The following is a 15,634-nucleotide window of genomic DNA, read 5'->3' as shown; positions in this document are numbered from 1 at the left end:
AAACATACCACCTCATCAGTGAAGCATGGTGGTGGTAGTGTCATGGCGTGGGCATGTATGGCTGCCAATGGAACTGGTTCCCTTGTATTTATTGATTATGTGACTACTGACAAAAGCAGCAGAATTAATTCTGAAGTGTTTCAGGCAATATTATATGCTCATATTCAGTCAAATGCTTCAGAACTCATTGGACGGCGCTTCACAGTGCAGATGGACAATGTCCCAAAGCATACTGCAAAAGCAACCAAAGAGTTTTTTAAGGCTAAAAAGTGGAATGTTATGCAATGGCCAAGTCAATCCCCTGACCTGAATCCGATTGAGCATGCATTTCACTTGATGAAGACAAAACTGAAGGGAAAATGCCCCAAGAACAAGCAGGAACTGAAGACATTCGCAGTAGAGGCCTGGCAGAGCATCACCAGGGATGAAACCCAGCATCTGGTGATGTCTATGCGTTCCAGACTTCAGGCTGTAATTGCCTGCAAAGGATTTGCAACAAAGTATTAAAAAGTGAAAGTTAGATTTAGGATTGTTTAGTTTGTCCCATTACTTTTGGCCCCTTAAAAAGTGGGAGGCACATATAGAAACCGTTGTAATTCCTACACCGTTCACCTGATTTAGATGTAATTTCCCTCAAATTAAATCTGAAAGTCTGCAGTTAAAGCACATCTTGTTTGTTTCATATCAAAGCCATTGTGGTGATGAATAGAGCCCAAAATATGAAAATTCTGTCAATGTCCCAATATTTATGCACCTGACTGTATATACAGTATCTGTCTCTATCTAACAAGCCAATTAAGTTCATATTTATTTTAGATACCTATTTGACACATGTAAACGCCATTGCGTCCATCTCTGAACCAGGCCCTAAGTTGCTACAGATGTGTCTGCATACATCTTACCACTACAAGTCGCAATAAACATAACTGCGTCTTGCTTCCGTGAGCGTTTTGTGCAACTTTTAACCTTCAAATGCGTCTTATTCGCAAAGTGATGCAAATAGGACACACAGTTACTAATTAAAATATGCGGCATGCCCATACGGTGTGCGACTAACATAGCATTCTGCATGCAGATACACCAGCAGTCGCACATAGAATATATGCACACACATAATTTTATTCATCAAAAGCTGCTTGTGCATCCTATTTGCATCACTTTGCGAATAAGACGCATTCAAAAGGTAAAAACTTGCACGAAAAGATGCTCAGCACTACCGGGATACACGATGCAGACACGTTATGCTTATTACGACTTGTAGTGGTAAGATGTATGCAGGCACATCTGTAACAACTTAGGGCTTGGTTCAGAGATGGACACAATGGCGATTACATATGCATATCAATCGATTGTTTGCCATTGCGCATGCATATAAGCAGCACTGCACGTGTGCAGCAATCGCATTGCGATTATGGACGCACAGAGGAATCCATTGCAAACTGAGTGACAAGTTGTCAGCATTTGGGGAAGGCAATGGGGTGTGGTTAATAAAATGCAGGCGTCTGGCCGTTTAAACACAGTTACATGAGCGTGCATAAACTAGTCCTTGCAATCTCCTACGCCTCATGAGAGCCCTCTGCGTGTCAGGAGAGCTGCCGAGCCTGCAGCTGGTCAGACCTGCCACAAGGCCAAGATGGCCGCTCGATGTGCATCGATGTTATGGATATTTACATAGGTATGAGACATCATACGCATACGAGAAGGCAGTGGTGGGTGTCTATATACTCGGGTAAGCTTTGTAACAATTAGCATATTTTCGCAGCTGCATTTGGTATAAATCTCAGCTGCGATTGCATTAGCATCCATCACTGAATCAGGCCCTTAGATTTTGGCATAATAAAAGTCATATGTAAGAGGTTTCAATATATTCTGATGCTAGATTCATACGGACTATAAAATACACACCATGTGAGGAAATATACTAATAGGATAACTGATATCTATATAAATATATATATATAGATATATATATATAGATAACAATCGACTGGATCAATATATGTGCTGCTTGTACATAAAGTAATTAGAACAAAATGGGGAGGGGAGAAAGACTGAGGGGGCAAAAAGTAAGAGAGAGGAAAGAGACTGTGGCAAGAGGGAGAGAAAGAGATGGGGGGGTAATAGCTGGAAAAGGTGATGGAGGGGGATGATAGTCAGAAACGGGATAAGACAGGCAGAGTCAGGTCCGTAATACTAGCTTAGTAAAATTTGCCAACTATAGATGTGTCCTTTTTGTTACATATGGTGGGAGACGCCTGGTCCGATTTTCATACTATCAGTTTTTCCATCAATTTTGTGTCTTAATTCACATACAGTGTACTAGGTACTTAAGATGTTTTTTTTTTTTGTGGCAATGGAATTGGCATAAATTTACAAATTAAGCATAAATATGAATGGTGCTGGTCTCTTGTATAAAACATGTATTTTGCCTTTTTTACCCGTGTGTACTATTCTCCTAATTTTGCTACTTTTTCCGCAGTTTTGCATCTTGTACCCCTTTTCCACTAACCTGAAAATCCCAGGTTATTGCACATGAACGCAATTGATTTTGGTCAGTGGAAACAGCCCCACCCAGGCAGCCAACCCTGCTAGCGAGCAGAGTTTTTCTCGGGAAGGACGCGGATAAGGCTCAGTGTAAACAGGTAACCTGGGACATCTGATCTGGGACCCGTTTACAGCAAGGGGAGAGCCGCATTTCGGTGCAAGGAGATTAGGTCATCTCCAAGCGCCGACACTGCATCTGTGTGCGTTATGAACGGCGCCACGGTGTATGTCCCGTGTCTGACCTGATCTGAAAGAGCGTGGAAAAGGGGTATTCATTTGCTTAGAGCATATAGTACTAGGTATGACAAATGGCACGCTAAACGGGTCTTTTTGGCAAGATTTGAGATCATTTGTCGTGGACCCGGGGTGGTAACAGGAGCAGACACCGGAACAGATTTAAAGTGAAAAGTAGGTTGTTTAATGTAAGTACTAGTAGACATGTACAAGAATAATACTGATTAACATCTGTGACTGAAGGAACAATAGTGCTGCAATGAATGAATGTCCAGATCAGTGACAGAACTAAAATAAAGTCTTGATTAACTGAGGTAACCGTGGGGCTGAAGGAAAAGTCCAGTAAGTCAGTGGTAATAGCAGGGTAGGGAATCCGGGAATACTGTGATAATAGCTGAAAGGGAAATCAGGTAATGCTGATACGATGGCTTATCAGGGTTATCCAGAAATGCTGTAATAGTTGCTGAAAGGGAAAGCAGGTAATGCTGAGATGATGGCTAAACAGAGTAATCCGGAAATGCTGTAATAGTTGCTGAAAGGGAAAGCAGGTAATGCTGCGATGATGGTTGATCAGGGCTTTAGCTGAAAACTCAGGTGCAGGCTGGAGTAGGTAATTGGGAACTACAGGTTCAGGAAGGAATGGGTAGGTTTGGGAACTTCAGGTTCAGGGAGGAGTGGGTAGGTAGAAGGAGGACTTGATCCACAGCAGGGAGCAAGGCAGGGTAGAGTGGTGCAGGTTTGCAGGGAGCCAGGGACTGGCAAGGAGCTGAGGCAACACCGGAGCTAAGTCTGGTTCAGGAGCGCAGAGAACTCTCTCATAGCTGATTCTGAAACACGTTGCACTGGCAACTGCAGGGAGCTCTAAACCCCCTTAAGTACCCAAGCAGCAGAGCGTGAGTGGCTGGAGAGATCACCTGACGCATCAGGATAGCCCACTATGTCACATGACCTGAGGCAAGATGGATACGCCCATGTACCTGTGGTGCTGAGACACTACTAGACTTACCCTTGCCAGGATGGCCCAACGCTGGCAGACCCCTGCGCATACTCACTGCCTGTCTCCACGTGCCAGCTCCCTTGCCAGAAGGACCGCAAACCTCCACGCTGCGAAACACTGGTCGTGACACAGAGTAGGTGTAGGTGGACACATTTGTACCATACTGAAGGGGGTACAAATAAATAAATGTATTAAATATTGATATATAAATTAACCACACAAGCTTAAATGTTTCTCAGCTATTGAGAAAATCCTTATCTGTGCGTGTGTGTGTGGTATGAGGTTGACACTTTCCATGTCGATATTCGAGGCAACATGAGAATGTTGACATAGTTGAAATGTCGACATGCTGACCATGGCAACATTCATCATGTCTACAAGAATGACATGTCGACATTATAGAATGTCGACCTAACATTACTGGTGGTCACTCACCTAGTCCCGGCTGCAGTGGCGTCTCCAGTGTCATCTTCCGGGTCACGGCCGTCATGTGACCAGCAGTTCCGGCACAGACGTGTACTGTCTCCCTATGCCTAACCCCTCCCCCAGTGCCTTCCGTCAGCATTGTGAGAATGGCAACCTTTTAGACGTCGATGTGAATCCAATTCTTCTTTCTCCTCTCGATAGATGTTATTCTGGGTGGAACATTCCATTTAAATCAATGAAAAATATAGTAAAGTTATGTCTTTAATTGGAATAGATGATGAATTTTCTGCGCAGATGTACACTACAACTACACTGTTCTTGCATGTTAGGGCTTAGGGAAGGGTGTACTGCAGTAAACCGTTATTGCAAATCTCTCTTTGTCATCTGTTTTGAGGTTTATCGCTTGCCCTAAGGCAGCAGGGAACATCATGTTCAATAATGCATGTAAGATAATGCTAAAAACTGAAAAAAATTAAGTCAGTTGTCTGTATAAAATCTAAGTTACAGTCCTGCAGAAGCTTTACAGACAATTACTGTATAAATGTGTGCTCTCGAAGCAATGAAGTCACATAAGTTATTTTTAAATTTATTTATTTTTAAGCAGAGATCAGCGTGTGGTCTGTTTAGACCACACATCTGATCACAGGGACCGGCTACGGGCTCTGCATGTTAGAGCGGAGCAGGAGTCCGGTAACCGGGGGAGACCCTGGATAACGCCATCATCACAAGGCTTCCCGCGGTATTATGTTCACAATTTATTTTTAGTAACTACCAGGCAGATCGCATTTCCCATTACAATTATGGGAAATGCGATCTGATTACTAAAAATAAGTGATAATTAGGGGTTGGAGTAGAATTTTACGAATTCTACTCCAATTGCCCTTTAGTAACTTTAGGTGATACTGAAAAAATGTGAAAACACACTTTTTCACTTTATTTTAGTAAAAATAATGATAATAAATAGAGCCCTTAGTCCTATTTCTTAATTCCACTTTCTGGCAAATTAAAACATGTACAGTCATTAAAATAGCCATACAAATTAGATTTATTCAGCTGGAAAGAATTAAAAAAAACAAGGGAGAAAACAGTACAGAAGAAGTGAAAATTTTTTATGACCAAACAGTAATTTTCTAAAGAATAATATTTAAATACAATTTTATTTATTATATTCCTTTTTGGGAATAAACATAGGGGACATCTCTTAGAGATACTTAGATGACAAAATGATGCTTAGTAAATGCAAGCAAATATTTTTCAATCTGTGATTATAGTGTGACCACTAGAGGCAATATTGAGCTTATGGACCATGTGTCATTTTACATTGGCAGACCAATCAAAACATCAGCTTCCACTTACAGTAAAACATATAGGCAATTAAATATTACCCTCTGTGCACAATAACCTTTGCACATACACTGTATATTCCTAAACATTTATTGAAAAGTAAAGCAAAAACTAAGCCCTACCGAATTTTACAAAATTGGGTATATTTCCCCAAAAACATGCTGCACATTTTAAATTAGGTTTACCATTAATTTTATGCTTAGTGAAATGAGGGTGGCGGAAATCAATATTTCAGCTATGTCTTTAGCTACTCTTCAGATGCAGAGGATTTTCTGGGTCGGAGAACAAGATTTTTGATTGTAGCGGACAGCTCTTGAAGTTCTTTCCTAATGCTATCTGACGCCTTCTCAGGGTCATCTGCTAGATCTCCAGTCATGTCTATATCATCTTCCTTCTGCTTTGTGTGACCTATTAACTGTTTAACCACTAGGCTTTGGTAGTTGGCCAACAAGCTATGCTGATCCTGAAGAAAAACAACGAAAACAAAATGCTTTACAATAATGTGCAATATCACTTCCTCACAAATGCACATGAAACAGATAACTAAACAGCATAGGAAAACATTTACATTTACTGTATAGCGTCTATATTTACATGTCTGCAATTAGCCAATTTTTGGGCAAGTACATTTTCGTATTAATGAGCCTTAACGATTACAGGGGCATATTGTGTGTTCTACTGACAAACAGCCTGTGAGATCATCCAGCTTTTAATACAGTTAGGTACGGGATCCCGATGGATTTTAACCCAAATCTTAACCCTTACCCTAACCCACCCCTCCTACAGCCTAACCTTAACCGTCCTGACCACAGCCTAACCCTCCCCCTAATGCCTAATCCTAACCGTCGGAATTTGTCAGGATTGTGACCGTCGGGATGCCGCTGTCGTTATAGTGACTGTTGGCATTCTGATGGCAGGGCACGAAACTACATCCCGTTCAATACACTGTCTGTAAAGTCACGAGTTTTACATTACAGGAGATTCAGCCCACACTAAACGCTAATTAAAATAATTCCCAAAGCATTTAAGACAGAGAGGCCTATGTATGTTAAAACATGAACTGGCTACCAAAACATATCACTAGATATTATGCCATATATAGTACTGCTTTGTAGCCAATCATGTAAACTTACTTGTCCGGCTACGTCCTCCGGTAAATGGCAATCCCGCGAAGCAGCGCGAAGACAGACATATCGGGAGTCAGATATGTCCTCTTCCCACTGTGCATGTACCGGCGTCTGAGATCAGACGGTCACGTCACACCTGCTGCAAAGGACACTGGGCTAAATGGGACGGAGCAAGCGTCAAATGACTGCCAAAGAGTAGGGAAGTATTCAACTTCCCTGCTCTTTTCATTTCACAGTACAGATTACACCATCCTGAGATGGCGAATCTGTACGCAGCAGAGGAACGGAAAGCTGAGTTTTCTGTTCTTCCATGAATCGCTATCCCCATACTACTGTACTACTGGTATAAGGAAGCAATCCAGACATGGAGCGAGGGCGTAGCTGGAGAAGTCATGAACTTCTCCACGGTAACCCGCTTCATCAATAGAAAGCAGCAGTGAAAAGCCCCGTTTCAGTTAAAAAGGGCTTTTCACTAATTCATGTATACACCCCATAGAAGGCTGGGCAGTTATATGGCGGAATTTTCTTAACTATATATATATATATATATATATATATATATATATATATATATTTCTTTTAAATGCATGAAAAAGGTACTTAAGTATAGCTGGGTAAACACTGATTGATATGTCGCCCGTTTCATCTATAGTGCATCGCCGGGTGTGTGCAGTGGATATGCCTGGCAATGACGTCGTTCACAGACATATCCGATCTGCTGTGAAGCACAGCAGATGGAAGATATATCTGTCATCTGCTGGTGTGTATGGGTGAACCGCTGATCACCCGTACATATGCTGCGAACGTGGCGGTGATTGACAGCTCAACTTGGCGGGAGATTTAAATGCCCGCCCATTTAAACTGTCAAGCCCGGCACATCGGGCAGACGAATTGGTAAGTGTGTATACACTTACCAATCGTCAGACAGGTCAGCTGAATGGCCGACCCGTCGATTTAGTGTGTAACCAGCTTGTGTGTGTTCATAAAAACAATTATCCCATTTCACTCATTTTTTAATGGTGATCTAAATATCATCTAAAGAATTATATCCAGTCTCACTTTATTACTATGTTGTTCAAATTGTAAATCTCAATGGAATATACCCTGTCTCTATCCAAATAAAAGTTAATAAATAATATAAATAGCATGTTTCTGACATGCTTTAGAATTAATTTGTGAATTTATGGTGACTATGTTCATGGGCAAATTTTTTTTTTTACCATTAGGTCTGTAGTTTGTATATCCTTTGTTACTAACGTAGAGAAGAATTTGTTTTGTGAATCATTTTGACTTTATATTTGTTTTTGTTGCACCTGTCAGTTGTTAAAATAAATACTGACATTTTCTTACTTAATGGTTTTCTGATTATTAGGTTTTCCACAGATTTGCATACAGTACATCATGGATATAAATTGTTGGTACTGACATCAGATAAGTTTGAATGTTTTAGACAATTTATATGGTACAGAACTTCAATTTACAATATACAGATGATCAAAACAAGGGCATAATAAATGTGTTGTAAAAAGCAATACAATTCATTCATAATGTAGGTAAAAAATTTGTCGATTTCATTATTTTCCTACTTACACAAACAGTGTAAATTAGTCTAAAAATGACCTTAACCCCTTGCCTAGCACTAACGCATGAGATGCGACTACAGCCAGGAGTGTGTTACCTGACCATGTTGCATCTCATGCGTTTGTGCTACTTCTCCCGATCCCACGTCTGTAATAGAGGAAATCCGTCCTGCACACGTGCAGAATGGGTTTCCTCCTCCTGCTCAGGCCCCCATGGAGTGATGTCGGCGGTCACAGATTCGCCACAAAGTGCAGTGCGAATGGCACTCCGGGGCACATGCGCCTATACTAAAATAGTTCCCCTCCGAGCACAAGTAAACTGATCTTCTCTGCGTGTGAAGAGATCAGCTGCAGCTCTGCAATAAGGCAGGGATATGCCATGGGTGAGGGGGTAATGGGGGGGAGGGCGTTATGCCCCATTAAACATTTTTTGGCTTGAGGGGGTGGTGTATTAAGAAAAAATGAAAATTAATGTATAGTGACACATGGGGAAGGGGTGGCACTAAATAGTGGGGCCCATTGTCATGGGGGTAAGGGTGAGGGCTCTGCCAGGGGAGTCTATTACCCCAAGGTATTCTTTTTGTAATACTATATTTAAATATATTTTTAAAAATGCATTTAAAATTGTATTAAATAAAAAAAAAAAAAGAAACCGACAATTTCTGAGCAGTTTTTGGTTAAAAAAATTGTCGGTTAAGTAGTTAAAGATGACATTCACAAATACTGTTCATTTTGCAAATAACATTGCCATGCTTTTAGATTATTTACAAACACTGCATTAACCACATTACTTTTGTAAATGTGGTTAATGCATCCAGGAATTTTTTTCAAAACCAAAATTGTAAGTCAGTTGCCGTGTTATGGTTATAGATACAACTGATAAAATACAAAATAAGTAAAATTAATAATAAATATTATAAAATATCTCTAGCCATTAACTCCATCTCTTTTAGTCAGTCATTAATGACGGATACTTCAGTAATATTATAAATTATTTAGATAGCAGCAACATATTATATAGAACTGTACAATCAGAAAATGCTTATTTACTTACATCAGTCCCTGTCCAGCTTATCAGTTCCCTGTCAGACACATATTGTACATACAGAGGTGTTCTCATACACTATTGCTGCAGATGCGCCAAACTGCCCTTTAATCGTACCAGGCCCCGTGGGACACTCGTATATCTGTGTGCAACTGAGCCTGAATCTGGATACGAAGTGCTACGATGCAGCGATTGTAGCTTATTCCAAGCCAAGTTCCGTTATGCAGATTCAGACATAGTTGCACACAGATAAAGAAGTGTCGCATATCAAATTAATCAGTGCAGTCCCGTGAAGTGGTTTTGTCGCATTGAAACTTAAGCTGGGTACACACTAAACAATGTGTAACCCAGCACTATGTTTCGTACGGCGGGACCCGGCATCGACAACTGCATACACACTTATCGATGCCAGGAGGAACGGCGGGGGCCATGCAGCATGGTATTGCCCGTTAGACCTGCGATGTCACCGATGACCTGCGAGACGCACATCAGCAAAATAGCGGGTACACACTGGCAGATGTGGACGATATCGTCTAGTGTGTACCCGGCATAAGACGCGCATTTCAGCACAAACGACACAAACTATACTACACCGCTCGATATAGTTCACTGATGCCAGGCTTCTTGTGCGGCACGTGGTGCATTGAGGCTAGGTGTATGAGGAGACATCTGTACATAAGGGTCAATTTAGTCAGTAGCCAATTAACCCCAAACCTTGATCAAAACAGAATTAATAGTACTGTCAATAGTACTTACCAACCTGGTAACTATCACTGTTGATAACTCGACAATCAACCCTATCCCACAAGCTTGCTGTCCAGAGGTCATCCTTTACCCTGAACTGCCTTTTGTTCCCTATGTTCAATCTGTTTCCAGATCCTGCTAAATAAATCTAAAAGAAACATCCAGAATACACCACCCAGACTTTACACAAGACACTGCCAAACCTCCAAATTATGCACTCCTCATCTCCCACATTGATTATTGTAATAGCCTCCTTACTGGTCTTCTCCATAACAGACTTTCACCCCTACAGTCTATTTTCAATGCAGCTGTGCTAGTCCCTATATTGGTTACCTGTATTTTAGGGAATAGGATTGAAATGCCGGAGGTTCAAATCCCGACAGCGTCAGTCAGAGAGGATGAAATCCCGACAGCATCAGGTAAGTTACCTAACCCTGCCCTCTCCGCCCCCCTAACCCTCCCTTAGGGGTGCCTAACACCAAATTGCCAGGGTGGTGCCTAACCCTAAGTACCCCCGGAGGTGCCTAAACCTAACCCCCCCTCCCCGCACTGCACCCTAAACCTCCCTGGGGGGGTGCCTAACCCTAACCTCCCCCTGGTGGCGCCTAACCCTCCCCCCTACAACAACAAAAATCTATATAAATAATCTCCTAAAGTGTGTCCCATCTCCCACCACAGCGAGTGATGAAACAGACTCTAGCCTAGCCGGAGAGGGAGGAGCCTCTAGGAACTGGTAAGAATGCAGCCGTGGGAAGGAGGGGCGGGACAGGACAGAGATGGGGGCGGGATGGTGCAGACAGCGGGCAGACTGAGGTGACCCAGCACAGCATAAATAAACTACAACCTGTGTATATGTACAGATATATTACTGTGCTGTGTCTTACTCATCACCTTACCTCAGGGAGCTTTGTGCTTAGGAATGCAATAATATGTGGGACACATCTTCCTGGTGCATGTAGCATGCAATGTGTAGTTAACTGGAACAGCAAGACGGAAGTCAGATGTAGAACAAGAGCCGCATCTTCTGTGACTTTAAGTTGCTCGATAAGGGCTTGTCTGTGCTGGAACAAAACTTGTCTGAAAAACCAAAAACAGAGCACCCTTACATTAATTGTAATCATTCCATGCATTTCACACCTTAATAGAGCATAGTCAGATTGCTTTGCAGTTTGTATGGACATCAACTGGTGTGACAAGAAGTGCTGGTACATTATCAAGAGTATAACACTGTAAGCGGGAATGTCAAGGATAATAGATTAATAGGGAATCACAAGGTGTTTTTCAGAATATAAATGAAACATGTCTTTATAAAAGGGTGATGTATATCGCACTAATAAATAAGCAATATGCCAATATATAATTTATTCCCACCTAAAGATGAGACAAACTGCGGCACAAATAGTATTTGTCTACTAAATAGAACATTTTGCATTGGTGCAAATGCCAGACATACAATCTTGAAGTTCTAGTCACCATTCTGCGCTTTATTTGTAAATTTGTCAGTGGGGACTAGAGGGAATATTACTGCTTTAAACTGTAAAAAACACACAACCTTCCAATGAGCACAAGTGGTAGTGTTGCCCCTCCCAAACACTCAAATTCTAGCTGTCATTTGTCAGAATATAGAGTACTAGATAAATGACAGCTAGAATCTCATTAGAGGCTACAGATAACACCTCCACTATATTTTTTAAAAATAAAATATTTAAATATATTTTTACAAATACTTTGTAAACTTTATTAAATTAAAAAAAATAAAAATCTTTGTGCGTTTTTGGTGGAAAAAAAAATTGTCAGTTAAGTGGTTAATGCTTTACAATAACATACCTAACACTACCATAAACTTTTGGTTTTACTTCTTTACGACTATGATTTTCCCATTAATAATCCACTCATATTTATAAAAACAAAACAAAACAAACCTCTACTTGATACGTGGTATCTGCTATACAGGTGCTATTTAAATCTCGATCTAATCACTGCAGCATCACACCAACTGTACTAATTTAGGGCGCAAAGCTACAGAGAAACTTCACAGTGCATACATCAGTGCTCATAAAAGGCCCAGCTACCTGTGTAGAATACAGAATTATATAATAATGTACCTTTCTTTCTTCTTATCTCCTTTCTTCACTAAGAGGTCACAATGATCTGCTGCTGAATCCAGGCCAGATAGAAATTCTTCTATACTCTGAGACAGAACACAAACAAATGATATATGTAACTTCCTGAAAGCAAACTAATTGCAAGTAAATATAGTATTATAATGAGAAATACACAAAAGTTGAGTGATGGAGAGTGTAGTAGAGATAATATAGCTCAATGTGTTACCAGTAAGTTGTTTGGTTAAGAGACAGGGTTCCAGAGATTAGAGGGGAAAGGTAAAAATGTTTCAGAGACGTGACCATGGCTATGCCTCCTGCAGCATCATGCCACAGATTTGAAGCATCGGACACACTTTTATGCCTGTGGGGTCTCTTTGACAACATTGAGAGAAATGGCATAACTGCAAAAGGTTTTTTTAGTGTCATAAGTTCTATTTAGTTACATTTTTAAGCAAGTGTTATTATGGCTCTTTTAAATGAGCACAAACTTTTTTATAGGGAAAGTATTCAGGTTTACTTTAATATAAATTTGGCATAATTTAGTACTATAAAATGAGTTTGACTCTTGTTTATTTTAAAATGTTGCATGTGCTGACATAGGACATCCTCCAACATACAGTGTTCTATGTTATAACATTGTGTGCAACAAACTATATGGACATAAACTTTTTCAGCAAATACATAAACAATACTGTGCAAAAGTTTTAGACCTGTATGGATAAAATGCTGCAGAGTAAGAAAGCTTTCAAAAATAGAAGTGTTAATAGTTTATTTTTATCAATTAACAAAATACAAAGTGAATTAACAGAAGAGAAATCTAACTACCCTTTGCCTTCAAAACAGCATCAATTCTTCTAGGTACACTTGCACAACATCAGGGATTTTGTAGGATTATAGTCAGGTGTATGATTAACCAATCATACCAAACAGGTGATACAGATCATCAATTTCAAGGTTGAAACAGAGTCATTAACTGAAACAGCTGTGTAGGAGGCTTAAAACTGGGTGAGGAACAGCCAAACTCTGCTACAGAGGTGAGGTTGTGAAAGAACGTTTCATGTCACAGGTCATAACCATGGCAAGACTGAGCACAGCAACAAGACACAAGGTAGTTATACTGCATCAGCAAGGTCTCTCCCAGGCACAGATTTCTAGCAGAATGGGGTTTCAAGATGTGTGATTTATTTTATCTTCTGTTCATGCACTTTGCATTTAACACTTCTATATTTGAAAGCATTCCTACTTTGCAGCATTTTTTCCACACCTACCTAAAACTTTTGCATAGTCCTTTGTATTATAGGCCGGCCAGCCAAAAAGGGACCTCACTGTCATAAGGGGTGCAAAGTATCATCTCTTTAATCCCCCTTTACAAGCTTAGGGCCTGATTCAGGGATGTACGTTAATGCATTCGCAGCTGCTATGTGAAAATACATCATGCTGTAGCTGGCTGGAAATGTATTGAGCCGTCCACTGGCAACTGTAGATCCAAGCAATGCAGCCACTGTCATTCGGCCATCTCAGTAGCCCTATGGTCACGCAGAATGGCAGCATAACCCGAGACGTTGGAACCACTCTATCTGCATATGGGATCACAAACGCGGGCTAGGATACGTCCCAAAAACAGCGGAGACACACATGCGTTTTTTTGGCACCACTCCCAAAACGGATTCCTGACTGTCAATGACTTTGTGGTAATCCTCAAAGGTACCTTGGCTCTTGAGCAGTGCAACCATGACGCATGCGCTGTCGACCAATAATCGATCAACTGCGCAAATATCGGAATTGCGTACATCTCTGAATCAGGCCACTGGTACGCTCACAATTGGTGGGTATTTTGGAATAGTGACCCTGACCACTCACCGCCACAGATGCTGTGTAAATTCTCTTTAGATGTTAATTCCTAATACAGTCATATGATAACCAACAAGTTTTCCTAAGTGGCACTCTGTCTCTACTTTTCAAAGACTCCTTCATTCATACTTTGCCTGTTATAGGTGTAGTGACCTAGGACCTGATTCAGACCCGCTCGCTAAGGCGCAAATCGCTCGCTCTCAGCGATTTTCGCTCATCTGCGCATGCGTATAATTCGCAGTGCGCGTGCGCAAGCCATTCGTTGCAATCTGATTTTGGTAGCTCATAAGCCATTATCAGGTCACTACTTTGAGTAGTGCAGTTTGTGGGTGGTAACAGGGGAAGGTGCTTGTGAACGGGGGAGTGGATGTACGAACGCAGGCGTGTCTGGCTACCAAAACGCTGTTTAAAGGGCGTGCATAATTAGCAAAGTAGCGTCATTGTACACGTCACCTGCATGTGCTTGTGGCAGACTAAGGCAACCCAAAGGGCTGCGAGCAGCTCCGATGGCTCACTATGGTCCCGATTAATCCTTCATTTCCCGGAGATGACGTGTGTTGCGAGTGGCAAGGGGGCGTCTTCAGACAGTTGCGAGCACACTTTCCCGTAGCTCGCTCAAACATAGTGGGCGTCCTTACGCGACGCAGTGCAAGCGCTTAAATTAAATATCCGGCCCCTTTTTGCCAGCAAGCGATTGCGTCTTGCAAGCAGGTCTAAATGAGCTCCCTAGTGTTTGTATTCTTGCCAGACTATCTTTAACCACTTGCCTGGCACGGTCGTATCAGATACGACCATACCAGAGTGGGCTTTCCCTGACATGGTCGTATGTTATATATATATAAAAAGTCAGAAATCCACTGCACTCGCCACTCCTAGATTTGGGGTGCAGACCTGCACTCGCCATTCCCAGGACTGGGGTGCAAGTGGCCTGTGACCACATTGCTTAATTAAATAAAAACAGAAAACCCAGCACTCACCATGTTTAAACACCCACAATGATGTATAAATAAGTAAATAATGGGGATTTGGTTCATGGATTGATGAATGCATTTAAGCCCGCAGCCCACATCACGGGACCCCACTTTCTGCAGGTCCTACACTATCCGTCACACTGATGGAAACCTGGTAGCTGCTATCCCATAGTTTAGACTGAAAAAATGTTACCTGGTTTAAAGCTCACCTGCCAGCTAATGGCTTTTAAAGGTAAGGCAGTCACCTGACATAGCTTCTATATATATATATATTGCCCGATCACTGTGGCCAGCAGTGATCGGGGCACTTGGGGAGGCAGGGGACATGGCAACAGCCGCGGCTATCAGCCGCTGATGCTGCTCCTACACAGTGATCTCACTAATCACTGTGACTGTATTCCGGAGCCGCAGCGGATGGGTGTCCCGCTAGCGGCCCAGAGACATAGCAGCGGCGTCGGCTACCAGAGCCGCCGCTGCTGCTACACAGTGATCTTACCGATTACTGTTCCAGAGCCGCATATACACACATATATATATATATATATATACACACACACATACATATATATATATACACACACACATACATACACACACACACACACACATATATATATATATACACACACACACACGTGTGTTTGTATATATATTATATATACACAC

The 15,634-nt window shown here is 41.6% G+C and overlaps 1 protein-coding gene across 3 annotated transcripts in view; it reads right to left on the bottom strand.

Moving 5' to 3' along the window:
• Positions 1–5,289: 5,289 nt before the first annotated feature.
• Positions 5,290–15,634, bottom strand: part of UFL1 (UFM1 specific ligase 1) — an 86,479-nt gene continuing 76,134 nt past the window's right edge. For all 3 annotated transcript variants that reach the window (XM_088472100.1, XM_088472118.1, XM_088472109.1), the window contains 3 exons: positions 12,147–12,232; positions 10,938–11,118; positions 5,290–6,008 (listed from right to left, as the gene is read on the bottom strand). In XM_088472100.1, the coding sequence (XP_088328226.1) occupies positions 5,793–6,008; positions 10,938–11,118; positions 12,147–12,232 (483 nt within the window). In that variant the 3' untranslated portion in view covers positions 5,290–5,792. The remainder of the gene's footprint in view (positions 6,009–10,937; positions 11,119–12,146; positions 12,233–15,634) is intronic.

Source organism: Taudactylus pleione, unplaced genomic scaffold, assembly GCF_031769625.1.
Source record: "Taudactylus pleione unplaced genomic scaffold, aTauple2 ptg000015l, whole genome shotgun sequence".
NCBI lineage: Eukaryota > Metazoa > Chordata > Amphibia > Anura > Myobatrachidae > Taudactylus > Taudactylus pleione.
Note: the sequence above shows the minus strand (reverse complement) of the source record. Positions and strands in the feature narration are given on the sequence as shown.